We start from the raw sequence: 21,323 nt of genomic DNA, 5'->3' as shown, positions 1-21,323 counted from the left end.
TTCAGGAGAATGGGCGTGCGGCGCCGGATCTCACGGCGTCGCCGGGCCGTGCTCCGGCCGGTCCGCCGCAGCCGGCGCGGGCAAATCATGCGCCACCCTGCGTGCTGCAGCCAGATTTTAGGAAGGTATACATTTCTCGCAATATGATTTAAAATATCCAGTGGCGCTACCCTTGATATTGGCCTCACACTCCTGTTCCTGTTTCTTAATAATTTTTCTTCTAGCGTTCTGTGACACATGCCGTAGATTTTTGAATGTTTGGCGTGGTTTTTTTTTACACCGTACATAGGGCTAATAATAAAATATCATTTTATTCATATCGACATAGGTACATACATAAACATAGTTAATTATATTATTAGGTATTAGAAGGTTGAAAAAAAAACTCTTATAATATTTGGATCTTGTTTGATTTCTGCTAAAAGGCTTCCTCCAATCTTTCCTAACTATGTCTCTCTTGGCCCACTCTGTTACCCATCACTGCCTGCCTTTTGTCTGATGTTGTTTGGTGATAAACGTGTAAATAAAGAATAACCTATTTACGTACTAAAAATGGACAAGAATTAACATGTAGTTTTTTTAAGAGTAGCTAATAATAATAAATTGAAATAAATGCACAAACGCAGGCATTATTTAGAAAACGTAAAAATTCTGTTACCCATCACTCCTGCCTTTTGTCTGATATCGTCTGGTGATAAACGTGTAATTAAAGAGTAACGTATATATTTATGAAAATGGACAAGAATTAACATGTAGTTTTTTTAAGAGCAGCTAATAATAATAAATTGAAATAAATGCACAAACGCAGGCATTATTTAGAAAACGTAAAAATTCTGTTCCCCATCACTCCTGCCTTTTGTCTGATATCGTCTGGTGATAAACGTGTAATTAAAGAGTAACGTATATATTTATGAAAATGGACAAGAATTAACATGTAGTTTTTTTAAGAGCAGCTAATAATAATAAATTGAAATAAATGCACAAACGCAGGCATTATTTAGAAAACGTAAAAATTCTGTTCCCCATCACTCCTGCCTTTTGTCTGATATCGTCTGGTGATAAACGTGTAATTAAAGAGTAACGTATATATTTATGAAAATGGACAAGAATTAACATGTAGTTTTTTTAAGAGCAGCTAATAATAATAAATTGAAATAAATGCACAAACGCAGGCATTATTTAGAAAACGTAAAAATTCTGTTACCCATCACTCCTGCCTTTTGTCTGATATCATCTGGTGATAAACGTGTAATTAAAGAGTAACGTATATATTTATGAAAATGGACAAGAATTAACATGTAGTTTTTTTAAGAGCAGCTAATAATAATAAATTGAAATAAATGCACAAACGCAGGCATTATTTAGAAAACGTAAAAATTCTGTTACACATCAATACTTTTCTGTTTACAAAGAGCACGCACACCTCTTGAGACTACATAATACACAAACGAACCAACTCTTCAGATTAATTATTAGACATATTATTCAAACAAAAACTTGTTAGCAAACATTCCGCAGTTTACACAAACCAAACACGCGCCTCTGTGTTCTCCGTACTTAAACCAGAACTATAAATCACTTTGCAAAGCTTAGTTGAAAACTTACAGGTATCTGGCGTGAGCAATGAAATATTCAGACAGATTGAATTGGTGGAGAACGATCACGATGCTACGACGGCCGCGGCGCTGGAGGTAATGGCATAATAGTAAAACTATTGCTTGTCGATTTCTGAATATCTTCTTATTCTAGTCAATTTAGAATATTATAAAAAAACAACTTCTTAAGCAAAACTACATTTGACATAAGGTTATTAAATGTTCCGTGTATACTTATTTATTTAAACATATTCTGACAGAAAATTCTTTAATTGATAAGTGTCATGAATCGTATTAAGTACCGTATACCATAGTCATACAATCTTTTGTCCCGTTCCTTTATTTGCAAAGTATCAAGAGGAGTAAAATGTAATCTCATACTTAAAATCTAGACAAAGATTAAGAGCTTATTCAATAAAATTTAATTTGATTTCTATTGAAATTCAGTAACGTATACAAAAATGTATAGTCAACTAAAATAGCGTATGTCTATGGGGAAAAATGTGTTAAGCACTGAAGGCCTGTGATAGGCAATATTGATTGTTTCAGGCGGTGGAGCGTCGCGGGGAGATGATAGTTCGGATCCTTGAGCTGAGGCAAGTGGGACGAAATAACATAGAAGCCGCCAAGAAATTCTTTTCTTTACAGGTATTGAAATCATTTGTTAGACGTAATTTTATTGTTTTTATTTGTTTATGGTTATTTAACTTCTGACTAAAATGTTACTTACTAAAAACAAACAAAGGTTTACGTACGCGTACGTTTATATGTACTTTATGCTGCCATTTTTTAAATGTATAATAAAAACTCATTCAATATATATCTTTAAGCGAAATTCTCTGTTACTGTTCAATTATATTTTCGCTGTGATCACCGGACAACTACTTTAGTTTAATATTATAAAAATGTTTCTAAATGAATAAGGTTACAGCTTTTTCTGGCACAGATGTTCTCGCGTGTTATGTGTTTCAGCTATATATTTAACATTAAAAAACATATTGTAGCCTAAAAAACTTAATACCGTCAGTGAATAATACTTTTTCTTGAAAAAAAAAAAATCAATAGTGTTACAAACTTTTTAGGTCTGGGCCTCAGATTTCTGTGTCTGTTTCATGATCATTTGTTAATCTAATAGGCAAGTAGGTGATCAGCCTTCTGTGCCTGACGCACGCCGTCGACTTTTTGGGTCTAAGGCAAGCCGGTTCCCTCACGATGTTTTCCTTCGCCTTTTGAGCTAATGTTTAATGCGCACATAGAAAGAAAATCCATTGGTGCACATCCGGGGATTGAACCTACGACCTCAGGGATGAGTGTCGCACGCTGAACCCACTAGGCCAACACTGCTCTACACTCTTTCTTGAATACGTAGAAAAATACACGTGTCAAAACATATTATTCGTCAACTAACAATAATAAGGAAATCGCCCAGTAAGTGTGAACCGGAAGTAGGTCTGACCTTACCCGCAATATGGGCAATATTGCGGTCACAGCTGTGACCCTGATCGACGTAACTGGGGAAAACAATTACCGATTTCCATGTCGTTTATTTTCTATAATAAACTTTTCGGATAGAGCCGTGTTGGCCTAGTGGCTTCAGCCTGCGACTTTCATTCCTGAGATTGTATATTCGATCCCCGATTTGCACCAATGGACTTTCTTTCTATGTGCTCATTTAAAATTCTCGAAATTCTCGCTCGAATGGTGAAGGAAAACATCGTGAGGAAACCGGCTTGCGTTAGACCCAACAAGTCGACGGCGTGCGTCAGGCACAAAATGGCTGATCACCTACTTGCCTATTAGATTAACAAATGATCATGAAAAAGACACAGCAATCTGAGGCCTAGACCTAAAAAGGTTGTAGCGCCATTGTTTTTTTTAGGTATTCATATACCTATGTTAATAATTCCTCTTAAAATTGAATAATATTTATCAAATAGTACCATAAAAATGAACTTAAGAAAATCTCACAGAATCACCTTAATTTTCTTTTCCAAATAAACCCTCATATCCCCATTTATTTTCTTTAAGACGAGCTTTGAGAGGGAATTTATTCATCGATATTTACATATTCTAATTTACTCTAAAAACAGGTAATTTCACTCCCTTTGTTGACCTGAATATTTTTCTCTAACCTAGTACAGATCTCGATGAAAGAGCTCTCACCAGACAGATCTATTGTTCGGCTTGGCCTAGATAATAGGGAATGCGAATGCAATCTAGACTAGCATTGTTAGGATGCGCACTCACAGACCGCAGCCCGCCTAACTAAAACTTTGTCACATTGCTGCGAGATTGATTTTGCTGCGGTCCCATCGACTATTTCCAGCCCGAAGTTAATTAATATAGCATAATTATATAATATAGCTGTCATTACAGTAGACTTTTAAAAGCAGTGTTACCCAACGTGAGGGCCACACTCCACAGTGAAGCAGTTTGATTCTTGAGGACATTCGAAAATTTATTAATATTAATTGGAATTTGAATTATTCATTATATGTTCTGAATTTTTACTTACGGTGTTTCGTCAAAAAAATTTAAAATCGAACATTTAATTTCCTTAATGAACAACGAAATTTTTTTCAAAAGGCTAAGCTGGGGCATGTCACAAAAACGTTCGGAAAAACATTTTTAAAGTGTTTTGTCATTTTACTGTTATACCTAAAAGAACTTCTCAAGTGTGGCTGACTGTGCTTTATTTGACATGAGAGCATATTGTGTAACAACTTTAAACACTGGTTACCAGCCATCAGTTTATTCAGAACAATCATTTTCCAGGATTCTCGACACGTAGTCCAACTAGTGGAGATTGTCAAAAGACCTGGCCAAACTTTGGGCTTATATATTCGAGAAGGAGACGGTGGGGCAAGGACAGATGGAGTATTCATATCTCGAATAGCGTTAGAATCTGCCGTTTATAACAGCGGTTGTCTCAAGGTTGGAGACGAGATCCTAGCTGTTAACCTAGTGGACGTTCGACGGATGTCCTTAGATGACGTTGTAATCATTATGTCGATTCCCAGAAGACTTCTACTTTGCACCCGACAGAGGAAAGGTAAGTAATAATTCCTTGTTAGTAGATGTTAAAGCCCGTTTGTGTAAATAAATTCGCTCCGAGCATATTTACAATTCGTCGTAATATTCAATGACATGTGAAATGTTAAAGATAATTTTGTAAATATTGATATGAAAGTATTGTATTTATTATTTTTATATTATCCTGTGATGCTAGTGTACAAAGTCTTATTTATAACTATGGTTACGTTGGTCGGTTCTCTGTATTGTTTTATAATTTATTCACTATATTACATTTATTTTCTAAAAATTAAAGGCGAAGCTGAACTTTATTTGTTTGTTTAGGCAAATCTGGACCAGGTTCACCATCAATGCCCAGAACTGAACATAAGCCTCCACCAGTTGTCGTGTTGAAAAGAGATTGCAGAGATGATGATGACAGAGATAGAGATAGAGTTGATGGACTATACTCACAGTAAGTTGCTTTTGCTAACGATAGGAGTTCCTTCGAAATAATTTTTTAACATTATTTATAGATCCTTCCCCAACTATTTTAGTGCTGTAGGTATGGCGTAACGAATATGATATTTTTAGTAAATTTAAGTAGTTAAGTAGTTTTGTTAAATAAATTTTGGTTTTCTGCATTATTATAATGTTATTTTTATGAATTAAATGATTACATTCGGTAATACATTCGGTATAAAATTGCAACAAAATTTATATCACAAATAACTAACACAATATATACGAATACTTTGTTCATCGCTAGACCAGAAAAACCGTTGGAAATGGATCTGGTGGTTCAACTAAACGGTCTAAATGTGGATGTGACACTAATTTAAATTCCAGACATGGTACGCTCCGTTCATCTGGCGGAGTTCGACCAGTGGGAGACGGTCGCGAGGAAAGAAGTCGCCTACAGCTGGGCGGTTTGTCTCCTGATTCAACGCCACTCGACTTGTACTATAATTCCAGACCTCCATCGGACCATTCTACATGGAGGTATATGAAGCCCTCACAATCCTGTGTGTTACCTATTTAGGACTATATGAATTGGACTGAAACCAAAAGAAATTCATTGGCGCCACCACCTTATTGAATCATAACCATTTGTCAATATAATATCTCCTGTGCCTGACACACGCTGTCGACTTTTTGGGTCTTAGGCAAGCCTATATGCTCACGATGTTTTCTTTCACTGTTAAAACAAACGTTAAATGCGCACATAGAATGAAAGTCCATTATTGCACAGCCGAGGATCGAACCAAAGACTTATATAGTCAATAGGCTTATATAATATGACTTGCTTCATTCAAATCGTTTCTAATTAGGAATAGTGTTCAAGTTTTAAATATTCATTAGTTATTTTATTTCAGTTATCGCCCACCACCACCAGTTATAACAGAACAACCTAAGTCAGCAGCTACGCACTTCGTGCCATACGAAAGATCTTATCCAAATACATTGGAAAGTTTAGCTGAGAAGGTTCATTCCTTCTATCCAGGGGAAGGTGGCAGGTAATAAGTTTAAGAGGATTTAATTGTAAAGTAAATAAATAATAAAATTGCAAGAATAAAAATATACGGTACAATGTTTGATAAAAATTAAATCTTTTTAGTACTAGATTCGGCGGCAGAGTGCCCAGATCTGGGTCGGAACAGCAACTGCCTCGTGCAGAAACTCACTCAGATTTTGGACGGCATTCACTGCTGAGGTCCAGTTTGAAAGCATCTGCCGCTACTGGGGCAGCTGGTGGTAAGTATAAATCTTTTATTAAATAAATTAACTCTGACTTATTATTAATTATTAAATTAAATACTATTTTCGTGTATTTATTAATGATAATAAACTCATAAACGTCCCTCTCCCAATTTCCACATTATGTTAATTTATAAGCACATGTCTTTCCAGCCTCTAGTTTGTCAAGATACAATCAACGTTACGGTGGCGTAGGTATGCCTGGTCTTCCAAGCTCGGGACTTTCAAGTACTGGGCTCACTGGGGCTGGCTTAGGGCCCGGTCTTCCTTCGGGGCTCTCATCCACCGGTCTGAGTGGTTTAACCGGGTCCAGCTTAGTTGGAACAGGACTGAGTAGCGGGATTGGAACTGGTTTATCAGGATCTGGATTAAGCTCCACTCTCGGTGGATACGGAACGACTGGATTAGGACTATCCTCTTACGGAAATAAATTCGGCACATCGAGAAGGAATCGAAGCCTCGACTACTCCTCAGATACAGAAGCCACTGCACCCACAAGAACGCCATACTATTCTGGATTAAGTGGCTACAGAAGCAGCACGTTGGGAAGAGATATAGGATCAAAGTTTAATTCGCTCCCAAGAGACGTCCGAGGAACTGGCCAAAGGTGAGTAAGTCTTTTCAATTTCTTGAGATCTATCCTATATGTAATTCGTATACGAATTTACAGATTGGGACTGTCAAGAAGAGCTGGAAGTGTCTTGCAAGACGAACCTGAACCGCTGTCTTCTCGACTAGATCTACGTTCTTCCAGAGGTAAGTGGATTTGTTTTATAAAACACCTCGTCTCGAAATCAAGAATTAATCATGTATTCAAGGTATTTTGTAATTCATTTTAATTTAACAGAAATTATGCCTTCAATAAAACTTTGATCGCCGATTTTCCGTTCGGAAACACGCGATTAATAAATTAATTTTGACTAGAATGATTTTTTTTTGAGATCCATTAGAGTACAAGATACATTACCAAGTTTAACATCTTTAAATCCACGGTACTCTGTCCTTCAAATAGTAACCGATACTGATGTCTAATTTAAAATAGAGATTTTGTGATTTAGACTTGGGTCTCTCAATTTTCTTTCCCGTAAATGTCGCTGGCTTGAGACTGCAATAATTTAATACTGATGTCAGGATCGCTATTATGACAGAGTACCAGGTCAATATGTTTAAAAAAAATATATTCATTGTATTGAAGGCCGTTTATCCTCCTCACCGTCAGTGTTTACATCGGACGAGTATCGCGCCTGGCTGTCCAGAGCGCCTTCTACCAGCGCTCTCTACGAGAGTCTGCGGCCACGCTTGCCCACACACTACTCGGCAGAAAATATACACGATGCACTGAAAAATGTATGCTTACGATATATTTATTTACAGCGATGTTAAAACTTATTAGATATTTTAAAACGGCGTGAAAATTTTGCGGTATTCTATTTTAGCTGCCTTTTGCTATATTATATTGGGATTATGATATACAAAGCAGAAAGTGTTTTCTGTAATATTTGATAATAATTTTGTTTTATGTTAATCAATGTTTTTTCGAATGCAACGTATGAAGTGATGATTAGACCAGTAATGTAGTTGTTCTTATGACAGATGGAAACTGCAAGTCGCTTCGGTTCAACACTTGGTTTAGCCGGTCGCCGCATGGAGCGCCCCAGGCATTTGCCAGCAAGATCTCTGTCCTCGCAACAATTAGGTATATTTTACAAAAAATCTAAGAAATTAGCCATTGACATATTATTTAATTATCCTAAATGAGGTAACTTAAGTTTAAAAAAAACTGCTGATTATTGATTTTTTTCTAATATTGTTAACAAATCGCGTCCCTAGCGAGTAACTTAGCTTTACAGTATAAAAAATATTAATTAATAAAAATATTTTTTACTTTAAAACTTATCTAACTATAAATGATGAATTAAACTCAAATGTGTTGCTGAAATATATGTTTTAAGAAACAAACTATTATTATCGTATTTCTTTTTTAGTCTAAAATGTTATAACAAACATTTTTTGAATGAGAATTTAAATGACAGTCCAAAACGTTTTTTCCACAGACTAACAAAAAAATTTAAATCAAACATCAATTAACACATAATAGATAATTAGTAATCTAAAGAAGCTAATGTAAGAAATATATTTATTTATATATGTATACATATTAATTGTTTTATTTTATAAGGACCAACCGCAAGTGGTTCGCCGTCAGCTCGTCGCGTAAGACAGCTACTGGAGCTAGGTTCGAAATTCACCTGCCCCAACCCCAGCCCAGTGCCCACACCCGGTTCAAGACATCAGAGACACCTCGATATAAACCCTAACGGTAGGGACATAGTCGTCATACAGCAAAAATCATCGTGTTTTCATTTCCACTACTGAGCATTTTCTAAAGCAGTGTATAGCGTGCACCATCCCTATGTGGAACCAGCTGGCCACTGAAGTATTTTATAACCAATTCCAATTAATAATACTTACAAACCTTCTAGCAATGTAAGTGTCCATGGGTATTTCTTCCTGCCTGTCTGTTTTCTGTTACGTACAACAACAAAAAAAATCATTACAAAGCCTGATTTCACACCCAATGCAATGTATACAATTTAATGTAATGAATTAAAATTCAATAGATTTCAATCTGACCTAAAATCTGATCTATATTTAGTTTTGTTTTTTTTTTCAGAATTTCTCAAATACAAGATTGAAAAGCCGGGGGCTAGTTTATCGACATCTATGACTGGGCTATCTCGTATATCCGGGGGTGTTTCGGGCATGTTATGGGTGCATTTACTAGCCGGAAGGGGGTTAAGGCCTGCCCCCTCGGGCTCTTCGCCCGGTTCCCCCCCGTCCGGACCTTTAGCCCCACCGCAGCCCCCGGTAGCTCCACGGGACCTGTACTGTGTACTTGAATGCGATCGAGTACATAAAGCTCGTACTGTGGTGAGTATGGCAGCTTTTTATAAGAAGTTGTAATGCGGTATCTTTTCTTATAAATTGTCTTCAGTGAGATATTAAATAGGTCAATATATATATGCTAATGAGTATATAATACGATAAAACTTTTTAAGCATGTCAAATATATACTAATTTATTTTAAGTAATCTCACAGCTATTATAAAACAAAACGATCAGACAATATACAAAGTCAAAAACAGGTTTATTAAACGAAATATACGAAACATAATAAGTCAGTTAAGTTCATTAATAGATCAAAAAAATTAAACAAACTACAACATCATGTTTTAAAGAAAATAAATTGTTACTACTGCTAAATAAGGTCAAAGTCTTCCTGCTTCTTAATATATTTCCTCAACCTCTTCGGTAAGGTGGATAATGTCGACATATTTATAAATTATATTTTATTTATAAAACACGGTGAATTACGTAGATAGTTCCAAGATTTTTCATAGCAATAGTTGTATACATACATTAAAAAATATTATAATAATATTACAATATATTATTATGAATATTTAGAAGAATAACTAATAAATAAGAAATTTTCAATTAATAATATAGGTTTCTGTCATCTTCATTCCCTCAGGTTCGTACCGGAGAACTTCAGTTTGATTGGGATGAGTCTTTCGAGCTAGAACTGGTCGATAATAGACAGTTGGATGTTCTGGTATACTCTTGGGATCCTCAACATAGGCACAAGCTATGTTACCGCGGAGCTGTCACTTTGCCTGATCTGCTAGCACGGTCATCCTCTCATCAACTGGCGATAAGGGTATGTTTTTTTTTTTAGCTCTACGCAAGGAAATGGTTGAATCAGTACTTTACTTCAAAGTTATTTGTATGTAAGCGTGTTCATTCCAGTATATTCACTATGAGAAACTCAATATTTCATCCGCATCGCCTTGATGGCTGGAAGTCTACTAATATCCGCGTCACTAGATATTTTCTTTTGCGAACTAGCGAACTATGGAAACACGATATCCAATTTTAAAAATAAGAGCATACCACTTCTACAATGGCGGGAATGCATCCATTAATATGGGTTTTCATGAGGTGGGTTGCCTGCCCCTTTTGGGCGTCCCGTATTTGTATGTATCTAAAAAGCATTGGGGATTTTATTTGTATTTATTTAATGCAAAATAGGACGGATTACAGTAACTAAAAGTATTTAAAGCCTATGAATTAAATTATATATGCTATACTCATCACCATTAATGAGAAGCCATAATGAGGGAATAAATAAAAGGCAAAAATTCATTATTTACTAAAAACCAGCAGATTCAAAGTCGTTCTTAAAACCTACTATATAAAAACCATCTATTAAATTCCAAGTACATATTTCAGATGGAACCGCGTGGAACGCTTTACGTCCGCGTGCGACACACGGAACCACATGAGTTATTCCGCCGAAGACCCACGCCATCCCGTTTATCCCCACCACCTTTATTCGGTGCAGAATTAGATCAAGTCGTTGCAAGGGAAGTTAGGCCTTCCCATGCCCCACCGGTGCCACTCATCGTCAGGCGGTGTGTGGAGGAGATTGAACGACGCGGTTTGGATATTATAGGTGAGGGGATGGTTCTTCAAAGCGAGTCACTGAGGTCATTATAGTTCTGGTCATTTTTAAACATTATTTTGTTACCGAGTTGGTCAAGAAAGATAATTCTAGACTTAAAAGCAGTTATGGCTTCAGCGAACCACTCTCATCCTTGTGGTCATTGGTTTGATCCCTGACTGTGCACCAATGGACTTTCTTTCTATGTGCGCATTTAACATTTGCTCAAACGGTGAGGGAAAACATGAGGGAAAGGGCTTGTCTTAAACCCAAAAACTAGACGGCGTGTGTCATACACAGGAGGCTGATCACCTACTTGCCCATTAGATTGACAAATGACCATGAAACAGATACAAAAAAGAGAAGATAGCGATCTAAAAAGATTGTAGTGCCACTGATATATAAAAGATTTAACGTAAAACTACGCTACTCTAAATTCGCCTCTTAACTATAATATTTTAATTAAACATTAATACCTGACAAGAAGAAAAAAACAATAGTCTTAAATATTCTGTCAATTTTTATTTCACATACTAATAAAATATATATCTAAGATAACTTCTGAAGCTCCTAAAGGAATTTCATTGGAATGTAACCTCTTGTACTTTTGGCATATTTGATTTTTTTAATGGATGGTATTTTCAGGTCTCTACCGTCTGTGTGGATCTGCGGCTAAAAAGAGGATACTGCGTGAAGCATTTGAGAGGAATGCTCGTGGAGTCGAGTTGACCCCTGACTCTGTACCTGATATCAATGTGATTACAGGAGTACTCAAGGATTACTTGAGGGAACTTCCGCAACCATTGTTCAGTCGGTGCTTATTCCAGATGACGTTGGATGCTCTAGGTGAGAGAAAGAAGATGTAATTGCATATGACAATAGTCCTACATTATCAATTCTTTATTATTCTTAAATAGTAATCACAACGAGTTCTCTCTATTTGTAATAGACATATTTAAATAATAATGATTTATTCCAATTAGATAACACACACATAAATTTCAGTACTAACAACAAATAAAAGCAAATTCATAATTTATTAAATAATTATACACCCACAGCCGACGAGCGTACGCATTACATATATAATACATTCAACTCCTTCATTATGGTATGTCTCGCTATTAACGACTTCTATATATTTTCTTATAGATGATTTAAATTCACGGAAAACTCGTAAACTACGTACAATGCATTTTTATAAACAAAATCTCCTAAAGTATGTTCAATGCATTTTTATATACAAAATCTCCTAAAGTATGTTCAATGCATTTTTATATACAATAACTCCTAAACGTTCAACAATGCATTTTTGTTAAATGTTATGTTGAATCTCTTCTTCATACCTTTTCCATTTATGAGTACACCTCAATCCAGTAACGCACTGAAGTAACTTTTAAAAAAGCTTGATAAGATTCACTATATCATTACAGGAGTATGTCTACCAGACGATAAAGAAGGCAACGCTCGACTTATGGCATCAATAGTGGAATGCCTTCCACGTGCAGCACGAGCGACTCTGGTCTTTCTGCTGGATCACCTGGCTCTCGTAGTCGCAGCCCAGGACCGGAACAAAATGTCCCCGCAACATCTGGCTGTGGCCCTGGCGCCACCGCTGATGCTACAGTCGCAGCCGCCGACAGAGCTGGACTACCAGCGACCGATACACGTGCTACAATGTCTTTTGCAAATCTGGCCAGCACCAAAACGTTCAGGTAATGTTGTCGTCCAGCCCCAATTTTAAACTAACGCATTCTAAAGTGTAATTAGGTATATTAATAATCAGGGGGCTTAGACAAGATGACTTAACAGTAGTGAATGTAGAAAGTCGAAAACTTAATTTGTATGAAAATGACAGTTCGTGTTGACTAAGTTTCATACAAATTTAGTTTTCGACTTTCTACATTCACTACTGTTAAGTCATCTTGACTTAACCCCCAGGACATTAACGGTGGATGTAACTACGTACAAAACATCGTATAAATCGAGAAAGAAGGCACAAGAAATTAACGTGGGAAAGGTAGTGTAGAACGAAAGAGTTTAGAACGTTGCGTTGTATTGTGGATTGTGTGTCTGTGTATTAGACAACAATATATGTAGCGTTGATATGAAAAATTGACATTGAAGCATAAATCGTTTCTATGCTTTTAATTATAATAAATTTATAAGTCCTAAAACAACATGTTTTCTTACAATATACAAGAAAGTATATCTCTACAAATTTCACACACATTCATATCAATTATATTAGAACATACAAATTTCAAACAAACAACTTGTAAAATTGCGTATTAAATATACTTGTACATTAAAATTATCTGTTGTCAAAGTAACGCATACTTTTGCAAAATCAAAATGTGTTTTCGCTTTGTGAGAGTGTTTATAATTTTCAACTCAAAGCCAACCTTAACGCATATATGTTTGTAGACAGTTCGGCGCGGCGAGCCAGCACTCGGGCCGCGTGGAAACAGAGTCAGTGCGTCGCAAGTGGGCTCAGCCACCCTCCCCCAAGGTAATATATTTTAGTCCATTATTTACTCGTTACTTTTAAACTCAAGACGGGAAACGAAGAAGAGGCCGACAACGCAAAAGATGGGAGAACAAACTCAAATTGGCTACAACTGAAGAAGAGTCGCAAAGAGAACTGTGGAGAGGGTTAGAGGAGGCTTTTGCACACCGAAATCCGAGATCCTGTAGTGTAAAATATATTGAAGATCAAAAGGTTTCAGTATACAAAGGCATATTATTATTTAAACTTGAAAATTGTCTGTCTGAAGCTGCATAATCATATTATGTACAAATAAGCTAATATAAACTTTTATTTTTGATGACATTAATCGTAAAAATAGTTATATTTTAATTGTGAAAAAATTGTATTAGTTATAGATATTTGTTTCCAACACAAAAATATACTGTATTTACAATATTCAAAATAAATAAAATAAAACTATATTAGCCTACACAGTAATAAAATTGAAAATTTGATAAATAGAAAATTAAAACAAATTTTAAAAGTCGCTGTATTGCGGTTTTTATTCGTTGAGCAAAGCACCTGCTCTGACGTCACCGGTACCATCTATAAGGCCAAATTATTTTTTTTATTAGCGCCTGTTCTCTTGAACCCCACAGCCCAAGAGTTTCCAAAGGAAACAACATCAAAGTTGGAGAAAAGGCGCCGGATATTGATCCGTTTATTATTGATAACATTACTTTTGATAACAATATCAACGGAAACACTTAAAACATCACTTATAAACTTATCAAAACTAAATTTAAAAAAAGCCGGCAACGCACTCGCGAGCCCTTTGGCATTGAGAGTGACCATGGGCGGCGGTATCACTTAACATCAGGTGAGCCTCCTGCCCGTTTGTTCTATAAAAAAACAATATTATTCATTTTATATATTCAAGGCATATACATTAAATGACTCGAGTGTGACCCTCAGGCCGAGTTCCGCCCTCAGCCAGTCCATATCGGCATCCAGCGGTAGCATCAGCAGCATCTCCGCCGCCAGCTCTCTCGGCTCGGCCCGGGGCCGACCGCTCGCCGCCCACACATGTGCGTATACTTTTACATTATACGCTTCACATTGACAATAATTCAATAAATTCTACACACGGGACAATTTATTATGTTTAGGTACATGGTTTATATGTAGTTCGTTCCTTTGAATGTTTCATGACAGGGCCAGATATGCGATCAAATTTTAGGTGTTTTTATTCATTTGTTATAATGTTTCTATTTTGTTTGTTTCAAAAAATACATAATAAACACATCTATTCAAAAATGATCATATCTTACACGCAATTATGAATATGAAATCTTTTTATAAATATCGATATTAACCACGCTTTACGATTTTGATACGATAAACGTCTTTGTATAAATCGATTGACTTTGGGAGCTGATCGTTATTTTAAATACAAATGTAATGGTTATAATATTAGTGACCCTTAATGTGTAATAACAAAACAGTGATTGAGACAGTTTTTGTACATTCAACAAAAAAATGAAATAAAGTTGTAAATGGCAGCGTAAAAAGGTTTCATTATTCAACTGATATCTTTCATTTACAAATACATAAACATTTTTATGAATGAAAGTATGAATGAATTGACGCAGTGACTCTCTGTAATAGTCTAGCTGGACCTCTGCGGTTTCACGTCACTTTGCGCAGACCTACTTTCAAAACCAAAATAATGTCTTGTCAGCAGGCTTAAGTAAGTGTGGAGAATTTCAACTCAATACGCATGTAGTAGTAGATCTAGCTGCAAGACACACAAACCTACACAAGTGTAGCTCATGATTTGTAACGGAGATGAGATGAGGTAGACCATTTTGTAAATATCACAACCTCATGCATATTTTAGGAAAGACAAAGCGTTGAGCTTTATAAAATGGTTTATTATTGACCTGTTTTTTTTGATGATCCCAAATTACAGCTAGCTTTAATTTTGGTTTGACCCCTTGCCTGGAGTGCTAGGTTACTTTAATTAGGTTTGGTGCTAATTTATAAACGCGTATTTTTTTTGTTAAACTCATCTGACATCACGAATACAATATATGAATGTTTTTCAACTCATAATGATTGCTTGGATACTAACGAACTGATTGAATTTTGGCGTACTATTGTGTAATAATGTTAAGTTTTTCAAAATAATACAGTAAATCTGTCACTCTGATTGATATGAGAGCTGTAAAGGAGAAATGTGACCCCATGCCGTCGGTTGCAGGTTCTCTCATCAGCCAGGGCCGGCCAATATCGTCCGCAGTCGCCTCTGCGCGGCCCACTGCCCGCTCCTCCTCGCTCCCGCCAAGTGACGGTCTCCTCTCCCGGTTCGCCCAGTAGCAGCTCAGGCAGCCACAGTCCGGCCGACACTATCAAGCACGGCGGGTCCGTCTCCTCAATACTACGACAGCCCGAGAGGACCTCGCCCAGGAATTCCCCTCGCAACTCCCCCCGGGCCTCGCCTAGAGATTCCCCGCGGGGCACGCCCAGGGATCTGACGCCGAGGGAGACTACACCACGGGACACGCCCCGGGAGAACGGGTCCCGCGAGTCCCCTCGTTCCGCCATCCCGGGCACTTCGGCCGGGCTGGCGGTGACGCTCAACTCGGCCGGCGGCGTGAGTCCTCGCTACACCTCCACCAACCCCTTCCTGCAGCAGTACGACGCCGAGGAAGAAGCCGAGGCGTGGCGCTCTGCCGACATATTCTCCTCTACGCACACATAGTGCTCATAGCGAATTGAATTTCCTAGTCAATTTTTTTAAAGAATCGAAAGAGTGCTGCTCTGCTGTATATTATGTTGTTCGAACGTGCGTTCATGAATTTGTTATATATAGCGAGTTATGATGTATATTACGGTGAGAATGTTCGCGCGAGGTTGTCCTCGCCGACCGCTATCGCTCCGCCCCGTAGCCGCTATGTTGTATTGACGTATTGTATATTGTATATAAATGAATACGTATTTAATGTAGGTACGCTCCAGTTTTGTACCGATAGGGCGGCGCTCTGGCGGACGGCCGAAGCGCTACACGCATCGTCCCACATATCAGAGACTGGCCCCGTCTACGCTTCCGAGCTAGCTGAACTCTGGAGCGTCTACGGTGCGCCAGTCAGTAGGTCGAGTAGGGAGAGTGTATCATAGATCGAGTTGGAATCGTCTTGAGACTGAGACCATATCAGAGTACATAGCTCGTAGATACCTCTCGATGGACATCCGTCGTAGAACAAGCGATTACGTCACGAACGTCTTGAGGCACGACTGTTATGAATCTTTCAAATATTCCAAGTATTCCTTGTTCATTATTAATAAATTAACTATTATACATATAAACTATATTAAATTAAAATAGTGTTAGTGCATTTTTACGAGTCGCTGATTCTATGAAGGAACGGATTCTTTATCCTGAACGGATCGGTCGCAATCTTAAGATCTGGGATCATATTTGCGAATGTTGAATTAAAAGCGTCATACACATATTATTTACAGATATAAATTATTGAGCGGCAATCTGTTTCTTCCAATTGCAAACATTTTTTACTGTTTACAATTAAAACTTCAAATTGTTGACTGTATTTTATTATCTTGTTGAATGGATAGCTAGTGTTAATGATAATACTGAATAATAAATTGGGATTCGCAAATAATATCTCTATTCTTATAGCTGGCGTCTGCTAGACATATAAGAGTGGCGGAAATCGACCAATGACAGCACTGATTAAATCGTCACTGCCATGATTGGTCCATTTTAAATAGTTATGCATATTATTACAATTACACCTATTAATATGTCTGTCGGAGGCACTCAGGTTTCGTACTGATTTTGAGCAACACTTCAAGACGAAGTTTTGTTACTGTTTTTATAATATAGTTGCACAAAGGACACGACTGAAATGGGACACAAGGTTTTTGATACTTTACCATTTTACCCTTTTTCTCATTTTGTGATATACTAGATGTTGCGTTGGAACCTCGCCTTTTATATGAATGTAAGTCTGTCCATGAATTCCTATATTTCGCTTAACCTACTATGAATAAACTCGTTTTTGGCGGAATTCATGTTCGGAGTAGTACCTTATGACACTTTACTAGGCTCTACTGAACACAAGAAACTGACAATTCTATACTGGGGACCTACTAAGGAGTTTATTATGCATAGTTTTCAGCAAATTAACATATTGTCGAAACTTCTCTGGTTAAAAATTTGGGTATCTATTTTTCCTAACTTTGAAGTTAGATCTAAGTCACATACAGAAATCAGGTGTGCTAGTAATGCTGGCCTGAATCGTTCGAGATACAAGAACAGGACAGTTTCTTTATCGGCGTTAAAATATCGTGAAAGGCTCCCAAATAATTGATTTCTACCACTCAAAACGTTTTTCAATACTATTGCAATTTGATATTTCGTTTCCAATGTGTTCGGTAAAGCCTTTACGCGAAGACAATATGATTTTAGAATCTTTATAATATCTGATATACTGATTTAACTGAACGAAATCACCTTCGTGATTAACCACCTGAAGTAAATTTGCATTGCCATATTAATAAACAATATACAAACAATTCATATAGCTTACGAAAATTGATAGCTTTTAACTGTTCAGTATACATACTTGTTATTAATATTAAGTAGATTAACATAATATTGTTACCACATATGACATTTACTTCATGTGGTATTTACTCTTATAACGTTAACACTGTCGGATATTAAAAAAGCTCTTATATTGTTCATTAGAAAGCCTGTTGTGTAATCGGTTACACAAAAATTTTTGAATTAGGTTTTCGTAATAAACAATTGCTTTTTAATTAAATTCTGGGGGGATTTTTAATGAGTTATTTGGTAAATAACAAAAACACTTTTTCAAAAAATCCGACAGTAATAACCACAATAGAACCTGAATACAGAAAGGACTAAAATAAACATTAAAAGGATTCGGGTAAAATAAATGTATTACTTATTGTCGTTAATTTGTTTAATGAATGTATTTACAAATAATCAACGTAATGATCTTAAATAAATTTTAAAATTCTAATAAATTATTAACTATATGTTCAGTACGGAAGTGTCTATTAATAATGATTACTTACGCAAGTCATAATTCAGATTCTTATCAGGCCTCGTTCTTTAGGTTCATAAGATATTGTATGTGACCTAGATTTATGAATAATTAAATATCAGGGTCCTCTCTGTATCACAGTATCTGTTACCATAGATTAATATAGTGTAAATAGAGACTTGAAGTGTCGCTCGACGGCTCGTGGCCGCGTACGACATTAGTGTGTAGTGATGAGACACGGCTTCAGTTGGCTTGACGCGTGGTTCATCTGAGAGGGCACTTGATATAAAACGATCGTCAGATTTGCAGCAGTGTATATGGGTGTAAAAATCAAATTTGGATTCTATGTTAAGTGTAATTTATTTGCGAAAATGAATATTTTTTATTATAATTATACTATTGAAATTTAGATGTTTGAGTCATTGTAAATAATGTGTGGCATGAGATTATGAGATTTATTTAATACCAAACTATTTAAAGACAAACGCAATGAGACAATATCGATAAATCGGAAGTTAATCGCTCGTAGCAACGGCGCTACGTCGTAGCTTCGTAGCGTTTAATTTTGACTGTATTTAATAACGAAATTGGATTATATACAAACAACTTTATTTACATGAATATTGTTACGATTGAGTTGACTAATTATTTTAAAATTGTTGTTGAATGTCGTAAATTTTATATAATGTAGAGAGAATAATTTTTATGTGTTAACTCGGCTTATCCTAACGAAGCCTTAGTGGAAATTGTAAAGTTTGTAGATATTAATTTTGTACTATGATATTTAATATCTAGTAAAAACTGGATTTCCTTTTGTAAAAAAATCTTGAGTGTCTATACGAAAGCTAACAATGAACGTCTTTGTGTAATAGTTAATGATTCTGCAATTTCATAATCGTGATTTAATTAGAAAATAAGTTTTTAGCGACGTACACTGATTATCCAAAAAATCCGATATAATTGACTGATCGTGCCAAATTTCAAATATATATTTCCCATTTCTCAAATACGATCACAGGTCAATGCTATAAACAGAGCAATAAAGAATATAATATAAAATGTACGATTGTAAATAGTCTTTACTTTTATGATTTTTGGTATTGAATAGACGTTTGTAGAAAGCAAGTTCGCCTCTCACGTTGATCCCCGCGGTATGTTTGCGTTGCGGGGCCTTCAGCCCTAAGATTATATCAGTATTTCGAAAATTTGGTAAAAGTAGTAATACGTGTACGTAACGAGCACGCCGCCCGAATTGTAACGGGCGGCTGAAACAGACGGAATAAATAATACGATGTTATTAAGACTTTTATTTATGTAGAACGAATATATTATTATTGTAACAATGTTATTCATGTCAAATATAGCAAACAAATATACAGTATTTACAATTTTCCTAAACTACATTGTGATAATAAAACTAATTATAAATTTAAAAAGAAAATTGAAACATATTTAAAAAGTTTGGACCGGAAGTGTACCTTTAACGCTGGCAGCATTTCCTCGCTTTTATGCGATACTTATTCGTTGGGCGAGGAATGCACCAGCTTGAGGTCACCGGTACTATCTACCTGGCACCAACTTAACACTATAGCGCTTGTGAACCCCACAATCCAAGAGTCTCTACTCCAAAGGGAACAAAACTGAAGTTGGAAAGACTCTTTTATTTGAGGCGTTTGACGGAGCAAACGTATCCACACAAACAGCATCAAACCGAAGGCCGTGATCCCATTTGGCCGCTTGTGCTCTGGCGATGCCTTTTGGCTCCAAAATCGCTGAAACATTGACAGATACAAGAGAAAGGCGTATGATGTCGTTAAGGACGTCGTGGCGAGAAAAACGATCTACATTCTTATGAGTACATTATTTATGTTATAATTTTATGTAAGAATAATTCACATCCAACTGTGGTAATATTGAAATCCGTATATTGGAATAAAAAGATTATCGATAAATTTGTAGATTCACGGCTACTTAATACAGGTTCGATTTGTTTTTGTTTGATTTTTAGTTCTTAGTCGTGATAACCGTCTTCATAATGGAACTGTAAGATTTGATAGCATTGAAAGGTCTTTATAAGGCCTAAAATTGCATGCTTTTGGATGTCAATACTCAAAAACATATTTAAAATTGGCTATGCTACACTAAACTAAATTCTCGAAGATCTTCCACAATCATAAAGCGATACCTACTATTTTTGTCAGTGTATTAAAAAATAAAACTAACATCAAAAAGTTGTGGTACTCTGGAGCTAATGCGTGCAACCTTAGAACCACAAATGTTAAATATTTTGTCCCTTATTCTCAGTCAGTTTGTACACACTTAAACGTAGACATTTTAGCCATTTATGTGCCCTTAGTGTAAAAACTTATTTATTTTGTATTAGGGGTAAATCTATTTCAATAAAACAGTAACTATTATACATATAATATTCTCCAAAATACTAATAGAATTATAGTGGATTATAAGTTTGTAGTTGAAAGCGCATGAAGTCATGAGAACCAGTAGGTGTTAAAACAGTGTTCACATCTTGCCAGAATAAGGCAACCAATGTGACAGCTAGTCGGAGTCCAGGTTTGAGAGTAATCCCAGAAGCTTTTCTCATGTCTCACAAACAATAAAGTTGTTAATTGGAAGAATTGTTTTTTTGCGTAAAAAAACATTTTTTAAATATATATACAAAATATTTTTAAGATAATTTTGGTTATTATATCCTATTTTAACTATATCTCGTTGAATTATTATCGTGATATACCTTCATTATATTAGTCTCAATTTTCATTCTATATTATTTTTTGTGGATCAACCAACAAGTTGGATCAATAGACTGAATTACTAGTCGTCGTTAAAATTATATAATAATAATTTATTTGCTAGAATATTGTACAAAT

The 21,323-nt window shown here is 36.1% G+C and overlaps 1 protein-coding gene across 1 annotated transcript in view; it reads left to right on the top strand.

Moving 5' to 3' along the window:
• Positions 1-18,344, top strand: part of LOC123708918 (rho GTPase-activating protein 100F) — a 35,564-nt gene extending 17,220 nt beyond the window's left edge. Inside the window, exons 2-22 of the mRNA XM_045659932.1 lie at positions 6-125; positions 1,608-1,691; positions 2,145-2,243; positions 4,371-4,647; positions 4,953-5,082; positions 5,457-5,609; positions 5,984-6,124; positions 6,226-6,362; positions 6,519-6,972; positions 7,036-7,121; positions 7,585-7,712; positions 7,959-8,061; positions 8,545-8,685; positions 9,040-9,296; positions 9,901-10,086; positions 10,659-10,881; positions 11,515-11,715; positions 12,303-12,584; positions 13,301-13,381; positions 14,315-14,427; positions 15,603-18,344. Of these exons, the coding sequence (XP_045515888.1) occupies positions 6-125; positions 1,608-1,691; positions 2,145-2,243; positions 4,371-4,647; positions 4,953-5,082; positions 5,457-5,609; positions 5,984-6,124; positions 6,226-6,362; positions 6,519-6,972; positions 7,036-7,121; positions 7,585-7,712; positions 7,959-8,061; positions 8,545-8,685; positions 9,040-9,296; positions 9,901-10,086; positions 10,659-10,881; positions 11,515-11,715; positions 12,303-12,584; positions 13,301-13,381; positions 14,315-14,427; positions 15,603-16,103 (3,897 nt within the window). The 3' untranslated portion in view covers positions 16,104-18,344. The remainder of the gene's footprint in view (positions 1-5; positions 126-1,607; positions 1,692-2,144; positions 2,244-4,370; positions 4,648-4,952; positions 5,083-5,456; positions 5,610-5,983; positions 6,125-6,225; positions 6,363-6,518; positions 6,973-7,035; positions 7,122-7,584; positions 7,713-7,958; positions 8,062-8,544; positions 8,686-9,039; positions 9,297-9,900; positions 10,087-10,658; positions 10,882-11,514; positions 11,716-12,302; positions 12,585-13,300; positions 13,382-14,314; positions 14,428-15,602) is intronic.
• The last annotated feature ends 2,979 nt before the right edge of the window (positions 18,345-21,323 follow it).

Source organism: Pieris brassicae, chromosome 4 (assembly GCF_905147105.1).
Source record: "Pieris brassicae chromosome 4, ilPieBrab1.1, whole genome shotgun sequence".
Taxonomy (NCBI): domain Eukaryota; kingdom Metazoa; phylum Arthropoda; class Insecta; order Lepidoptera; family Pieridae; genus Pieris; species Pieris brassicae.
This window is presented reverse-complemented; position numbering and strand designations above follow the sequence as displayed.